We start from the raw sequence: 8,221 nt of genomic DNA, 5'->3' as shown, positions 1-8,221 counted from the left end.
GAAAAACATCTGTCAGGCGGCCACTAAAGGCGTATTCACCATTCGTGTCCGGACACTTTTTATTAGTAATTTTACGCGTTCCTCTCCCACTTTGTCTCAATGAGAGCGCGACAAAAATCTGCTGAACATTCTTTGTTCGAATCAAACTGATTTTGATTTTCCGTCCGACGGGATGATTTGAATTAATTTAATTTAATTTGTAAACCCCCTAATAATATTTTAAATGTCCAATGTGAGTGTTTCTTAACAATCTTCCGTTTAAAACCCATATTTTAATTTTTCATATAGCTTGCGAATAATTAATTTCCATTTGACTTTTAAAACATGTGGCAGCCCCTTTGAAAATATTTTTAAACTACAACTTTTTCAAGCCACTTGACAACCAATTTTTTTATATAATTTTCTAATAAATAATTCCCTTAATTCAAGTTGAATTTAATTTTTTAAACCGGTGGCAGCTCTTTTCTATGAGTATGGGATGATTTCATATATCTCCATACCAAGTTGCAGTACTCTATATATACAAATATTTCCTGAGATATGCAGTATAAAAAATCCCGTTTGTTTGGGAGGTGCCACGCCCCATCTTCTAATTGAGATTTAATCTAACCTATATTTTAAATTGGGGTAGATAACATCAGATTACAAAATTAATTAGTTAAAGCGTGAAAGCGTAACAGACAAACTTACCCACTTTTGGATATATAATATTAGTAAGGAAGTAAGGATTCACCAACCAATGCCTCCTTTTTTGAAGTCGGTTAAAAACAGATATCCGCAAAGCACAGTTTTTTATTGCCATCTCAAAACGTGTAAAACTGGGAGCTTTCAAATGTGAAGATAGCAGCCGAGTTACACGTGTAAAAGTATCTATAAACGTAATGTGTTAATAAGTTTATAGTTGCAGTGTGAATTTTAAAGTGTCTGGAGACACGGCAAATAGTCGTTGTAATACAGGCAAGCTTCGATACAACAAACAGGCACGTAATTAACTCACTTTTTACAATTTATAGTAAATTAGCCAATGTCTGCTTGCTTCGTTTTTTTCCGTTGGCCAAGGCAAAAATAGCATTGAAAAAAAACACGCTTGTTAAAGTAAAAGCTCTTTGTTTAGGTTGAAACGGCTAAAGAGCAGAGCGCTCCTCACATATAGGCCAAAACGAATAGCGCTGTGATATCATATGGAATACTGATCGCTTTTGGATGTCATGAGCTTTGCCGATGGTCATATTTCCACCTTCTACTTCTATGATCTTGGAACTACAAAATTGATCCGATGCGTATTATATTATGTAAGCCAACTAAAATCCTTTTAAGGACACTGAATCGCACACAAATGTGTGTTTTTGTTTTTTTTTTTTTTGAGGAGGCCCATGAATATTTCCTAGCTAATTCGCCACTTTTACAATTCTCAATAACCAGGCGTCCACGGACATACGCATATTAATTGATTTTCGGATCAGAGATGTAGGGCAGTCAGCAAAGAAATTTGCTTTGTCTATGCCTGATTGCCACAGAAGGAAATACTCGTTGGTTCACTCTGGGTATTTGATCAAAATCTCTTGCTGTCTCCTAATTGACAAACACTTCTTCTTGATACACCCGTGACGCGGTGCCTAGAAAATCTGAATGATCAGAGATTCCCTTGATACATGAACTGGTGTCTTTGAGTTTTCTAGTAGCCTATAATAAGACCACATACGCAAGTTATAACCTTCGAGAATTTGACTAAAATCTATGCAATGGTTTTTTAGTTAAGTCCGAACAACAAAAACCGCTATCATTTTTAACTGACTTCCAAAAAAGGTTTGTCCGAATATTTTTTTTTATTTTTTTCTTTTTTGTTATGTATGTTACCGCATAACTTTGGACCATTTCGATAATTCTTTTTGCAACGGAAAGGTAGTGTCTCAGAGGTGGTCCCATACTAATTTGGTTTTGATCCGATTATTGAATCATGAAATATATAGATATATATACATATATATTTTTTTAAGTCGTTTTTTTTTTTTGCTAAAAATTACTTGTATATATATCGATTAGTTATATTTATTGAATATGGAAAGGTTCCGAAAAAAGCCAAGCGTTCGATTTCCTGTTACTGCACACTCGCATACATATGTGTATATAAATATAAGTAGTATAACGAACCGTTGTATAGAAGTTCGTTATAAGGAAGCTGGACTGTATAGGTATAGTATAATTAATACCTTACTTCGCTGATAAGTAGCACTGAGCAAATAAGTACATTACATTCTCAAACACTTTTATCTTTTTTTCTTATTTTGCCGCCTTTTTTAAGGAATACAGTTGAAATAAAAGGCAAATAATTATATTTGTAATTTAAGCATTTATAAATATAAACTGATTCTGTTATATATATATGGGCAAATCTCCGGAGACGTGTGTTTTTGTGTCACGCACCTTTAAACTAATTTTATTAATGTAATTTTACTTTTTATAAAAAACTTGGGAAATTTTGACGACAAATGTGACGAGTTCTTGTAACTTGTTTAATTTTTTTTATTGCAATAATGCCATTTTTATTTTTTTAAGCAATCAAAGTAATTAAAATCATAATTTTTACGCAAAACGGAGACTTTCAATAAACATGGCGAATAGTAAATGTAATATTTGAAAATACATTAGGCTCCTCATTGGTAATAAACTGTCTAAGGGTCTAAGTAATTCTGATTTTTTATTTTTTTTTTAGATAATTAAGGCTAAAGTTGATTACTTATTGTAAATTCTTGGTAAATGCATTTAAAATGATTCTTGCCGAAATGAATGCATAACTTATATATTCAAAAAATTTCACTCAGACCCTTATGACTCGAACCCCTTCAAATATTGTCTGAATAGGTCTTTGCGTTGATGGCTTCAAAATGTCCCTCTTTTGATGGCACACTGACAGACTAAAACATAACAGGTTGGCATTAAGCGTGATCGCTAGATAACATTCTTCACAAAGTTAGTTGAAAATGCTAAATACATTAAATTATTTTCCTCTCTAAAATACGACCAGGAATTTTTATGTGTATATGTAAGGATTTTCAAATCTTTGGGCAGTGAGATTAACGAATTTTTAAATATTTACTCCAAAATGATATTTTCAATGGATCTTAAGCGAGAATTAGTTTTTCGTAAAATTTTTTTTTTGAAACTGGGTGTGGCCCACCCATTTATGTCAAATGTTTGTATCTCGAAAACGACTTCATCAATCTGTACCAAATTCGATATACACATTGAGCCTGACCTTCTTAAATACTGTTTAGAAAATTTTTCAAATCGGACAAAAATCAGGCGCTCTAGAAGTATCGCTAACATTGAGTTTACAAAAATTATCGTTTTTTACTTATAACTCTTTAAGCATTTGAAAAAGTTTATCACACAAGAATTTAATGTTTCCTCAATGGATTACAAAAAAATTTTATGTATAATTTATTTGAGTGCGTTCAATTTAAAAATTTACGTTTTTTTAGCGCGGTTCCGAAGATTTGCCCATATATATGTATGTGCATAAGGAAATCAAGATACACGCGATTCGTTTATTAGGGCTATAAGTACTTTGGCATATGATACGCCTGTAGTCCATAAAAGTGGAGCAGTATATACCTACTGACATATTTACCCTTAGTCTGGCTTTTGCAAGTTACATTAAGTGAAAGCTTCTGTTAGAAGCTTGATTTACAAAATCAACTTTCACAGCGTACAACTATAAAAAAATTGTGCTAAATTGGGGTTTTCAGTGCAGATTACTGATGCAGACTCGCATCTTGCTTTCACATAAACACCTTTAGCACCTGCACAATATTCTAGTGACCGAAAATAACAGTTATTTTTTCCGAGTTAAATTTGGCCTATTATTTTTTATTCCGAAATAACCGTCCTATCCGAATAACAAAGAAACCGCTTATCCAAATTAAACAAATTTGGTATCATATAAAAGAGGACTGAAAAAGCTTTTAAACAGAAATAACGAATAAAGGTTACCACCTCTATTTATATTTTTTTATAACTTAATACTAAAGAAATTCATGTAAATACATACCTGACCCAATGTTTGTTCTATGGTAATTAATTAACATTTTTTATTGAAATATTTTTCAATGTGCGGCTTTCCCCTTTTAGACATTTCAGTTTTAAAGCTATTTAAGTCCTCTTTCATTGGATACCAAACTTGTTTAATTTGGATAAGCGGTTTGTTTATTATCCGGAAAGTACTTTTATATCTGAATAAAAAATATTTGGTCAAGTTTAACTCGTAAAAAAATAACTGTAATAACGGTCCCTTCAATATTCGCATTCGCAAAAGATCCGCATTGATTTTTGCGAATGCGAAAGCGAATGCGAATGTCAAAATTAATGCGGAAGCTTCGCGGTTGCGAATGCGAATGCGAATATTCGCAACAACCCTGGTACATACATATGAAAATTCGGTAAGATTTAAAACCGAATTTGAGTCCAACCCCTTTTAAAAAGTAAAAAAAAAACCGCACTAATTTCACTTTTGTTTGTTTTATCTCACCACTTCTTCCAAACGTTCGAAAAAGGTGGAAAGGATCTCTCCCCCACGACTGCTTGTGGCACTGCAAATGTATGTAAAAAAGTGTCACCTTGTAGAACCATTCATTCGAAAGTACTTAATAGTGATTTTCATTACATCAACTTATGGCTATCTTTATTTCCATCCGTGCCTTTAGCGCTTAAAACCAAGCACATATTAATTCATGAAGAGCTACTTAATGTAATATGATAAGCAGAGATAATTTTTGTAAACTAAATATTAGTAGGGGTCTTCATCTAAAGTGATAAAGGGGTGAATTGCTTAAACTTATCAGTTTATCCGCATTCTTTCATAAACGCACCTTGGTAAATATTTAACTGCATAAAACTATTTATTATTTAACTTATATGGCTAGTTACATTTCATTCTTACCTCGTCCATTGTGTTCATTTGCTTTTATGTGTTCGTAGCAAAAGCGACTACCTGGCAACCTGTTGAGGGTTGATTTTTGCTGAAATTTATACATTTATCCACCAACGTCGTTTGATAAAGCGATAAACTTTGGGTAAATAGATTTCCATACAACGTTTGACAGTTCATTTATCAAAATGATAAACTTATCACTTTATCAAGTTTATCAAGAGTTTATCACTTTTGATGAAGACCCCTAGTATGTATATATTAGTCTCCGATTTGAATACTTCAGCCAGTAGTTAATGCAAATTCCACCAGCCATGGCGCATTTCAGTGCAATCAGCAGTTTACTGTTAGTTAGCGTAGCATTAATTGTGATATCTTCATTCGTAGTGAAACCAGCAGATGGTTCGAATATTTTGGGGGTCTTTCTCAGTCCTTATCCCTCGCATCTGATCGTGCATATGTCGGTGGTTAAAGCGCTAGCCGAAAAGGGACACAATGTGACCGTTGTTAGTTTGTTCAAACCCAAAGTGAATCATAAAAATATAACCAACATTATTATACCACCTTTGGAGAAGCATCTGCCGAGTTATCAAGCAGCGGTGGCACGTTTGGCCAATAGCAAAACGACTGTTATTGAACTGTTTGGAAGTCAATTGACTTCCAATCGGGTGTTGATGGATATGCAGTTCGATGCCTTACTGGACAAACGATTTGTCGAACTCTATGAAAACAAAGACAATAAATTCGATGTGGCCATATTGGGTTTCTTCATGAATGATTTCAAGTTGGTGGTTGGCGCAAAATTCAACTGTCCGATCATAGTAAGTTGGATGAACCAGCCTATGGAGATAGTTGACGATCTGATGGGCAATCCAACAGAGCTCTCGTATTTGCCGACAATGGAGATTTCCATGAAAGTGGGAGAAGTCATGAATTTTCCAACGCGTGTTCGAAATTTTTTTCTGACCACCGTTTTAAAAGGAATTAGATTGATGCTAGATCTAACAACGGAAACACACTATAAGTGAGTTTTAGGTTCTTTAATGGAAAATTACGGGTCATTATATATTAATTCGCTAAATTTTAATCTGAAGCCTAAATTTACGTTGTATTGACTACTATCGGTTTTTTGAGTTTGTATTTAAAATTATTGAGTAAAAATACTATTGAATTCAATATGGTCTACACGTGGTTGATAAAAAAAAAAAAAAATATTTAAAAAAAATTATTTTCAGAAAAACTTTCAATATTGTTTGGGTACAAAAAAAATCACTTGAATTATCACTAAATACTAATCTGTTGAACATAGTAAAAAAATTTTTAAATAATACATTATATAAAATTTACCAGTAGAAGAAAGAAAACCCATTTTACAAAATTAGAATCGATCGGCCCTTTTTCGGCTTTTGGCGTTCCCTTAAACTTTAGCATTACATTTTTGCTGCTTCAACTATCACCTTCACACTGATCATGCAAGCAGGTGCAAAAGTCGGGACCCGTCTTCGATGGCTTTCGATAGCTGAAGCATTATTTTAGCCAACCCAAAAGAATAAAACCCCAAAATCGAAAATTTATTTTTGGACTTATGGGCACGTATTGGGGACCAAATATCACCGCGGGCGCGCATTTGCTAGTTATTAATAAAAAGAGAAAAAAATATTTATATTAATTTCTTGAATTTTCTTTTTTTAATTTTATTTCAGTAAATTCGTTGCCGCAGATCCCACTCTACCCTCATATGAATTTATGAAGAGAAACATTTCAATTATGTTTTGCAACAGCCATTACAGTGAGGGCCCAATAAGACCACTCACACCTGCAACGATTCTCATTGGTGGCATACAAATCAAGGAGAAACCAGATCCACTCGCCAAAGTGAATAGTCATAGAAAAAAAAGTAAAAATAAAAAACAAAAACACTTTAATAACTGACTTTTTATGCAAAATTTCAGGATCTTGCAAAATTGCTTTCTGCCTCGCAGGAACACGGCGCAATTCTCTTCAGTTTGGGCTCCTACATTACAGACTCGCATGTCAAACCCGAAACTTTACAAATTATTTACAAAGTACTTTCCTCGCTCAAACAAAATGTGATTTGGAAATGGGAGAACTTGGCGCATACACCGGGCAATGCTTCGAATATACTCTACCAAAAATGGCTGCCACAAGATGATATACTCGCTCACCCTAATCTCAGACTATTCATTACGCATGCCGGCAAGGGTGGCATTGCAGAGGCTACATACCATGGCGTGCCGATGGTTGCATTGCCGCTGTTTGTTGATCAGCCCGGCAATGCGCAAAGAATGGTACAAGCCGGCTATGGTATACAGTTGGACATAAAGAAACTCACCGAGCGTATATTTCGAAATGCCATCTCTGAGGTGCTCACAAATCCCAGCTACGTAAATAAAGTGAAAGCGTTCTCCAGGCTATATCGCGATCGACCGTTGAGCGCCAAGGAAAGTGTAGTCTATTGGACGGAATATGTGATACGACATCGTGGCGCTGCACACTTACAGAGTCCATTGGTGAAAATGAATTACATTCAAAGCGCAAATTTGGATGTATATTTGCTCTTAATTGGCGCACTTTTCATTATTTTGAAGTTGCTCCAGCTAGCGTGGAGATATGTGAAGAAATTTAATTTATTTGGATATGAACATTCTGAAGTGCAAAAGTCGAAGAGAGAATAAATAAACATTACTTCAGTATGTACATACATGCATACATGACTAAGTACCTACTAAGATAAATGTAATTTAGATATTTGTATATGTAAATAAAAATGAAGATTATTCTGTGATTATGATACGAGATATGTAAATATCTTTTTAATTGCTTTTGGTGCAGCTATTATGGCTATAGGTGCATGAACTTATTATTAGTGTGTTCGATTATTCGAATTGTTTCCAAAACCGTTTTTCGAGATATTCGAAATAGGTATTTACTTGCCAAAAAAAAATAGTTTCTTAATTTTTAAATTCGGAAAAAAAACCGGTTAGACCAGATATTTGCTTTTAAATTTTTCGCGTTCGGATAACGCTTACAGTTAGTCAGAAATGAAGGAAATGCAATAAAACTATCAAAATTATGTATGGCTTTCGTTTAAAAGACAGTCAAATGGAATAAGGACGCCGAAAGTTCGTCCGTATATTTACAGTAACAGAGTAAGTAAACATACAAGAAATTAGCAAATTCGATTTACTTTAACGCGTACATACTTCCCATACAAACCAAGCCTCAAAAACGCTTATAGCTCCGATCTTAAAATGGCTGTAATGGGTTTATTTT

At 33.9% G+C, this 8,221-nt stretch overlaps 1 protein-coding gene across 1 annotated transcript; it reads left to right on the top strand.

Annotated features, from left to right (window-relative positions):
* The first annotated feature begins 5,241 nt into the window (after nt 1-5,241).
* Nucleotides 5,242-7,639, top strand: LOC108354753 (UDP-glucuronosyltransferase 1-6-like). The gene is made up of 3 exons (XM_017605930.1): nt 5,242-5,951; nt 6,631-6,802; nt 6,880-7,639. Exons 1-3 carry the CDS (start codon nt 5,242-5,244, stop codon nt 7,621-7,623), a joined length of 1,626 nt encoding a protein of 541 aa, XP_017461419.1. The 3' UTR covers nt 7,624-7,639.
* Nucleotides 7,640-8,221: the final 582 nt, after the last annotated feature.

This window comes from Rhagoletis zephyria, unplaced genomic scaffold, assembly GCF_001687245.7.
Source record: "Rhagoletis zephyria isolate East Lansing unplaced genomic scaffold, Rhagoletis_zephyria_1.1 Rzeph_scaffold_00159, whole genome shotgun sequence".
NCBI classification, from domain to species: domain Eukaryota; kingdom Metazoa; phylum Arthropoda; class Insecta; order Diptera; family Tephritidae; genus Rhagoletis; species Rhagoletis zephyria.
This window is presented reverse-complemented; position numbering and strand designations above follow the sequence as displayed.

Coding starts and splice junctions, on each gene's coding strand:
- LOC108354753 (XM_017605930.1), top strand. CDS start 5,242: ATGGCGCATTTCAGTGCAATCAGCAGTTTACTGTTAGTTAGCGTAGCA. Junction 5,952..6,630: donor ACAACGGAAACACACTATAA/GTGAGTTTTAGG, acceptor ATTTTATTTCAG/TAAATTCGTTGCCGCAGATC. Junction 6,803..6,879: donor AACCAGATCCACTCGCCAAA/GTGAATAGTCAT, acceptor GCAAAATTTCAG/GATCTTGCAAAATTGCTTTC.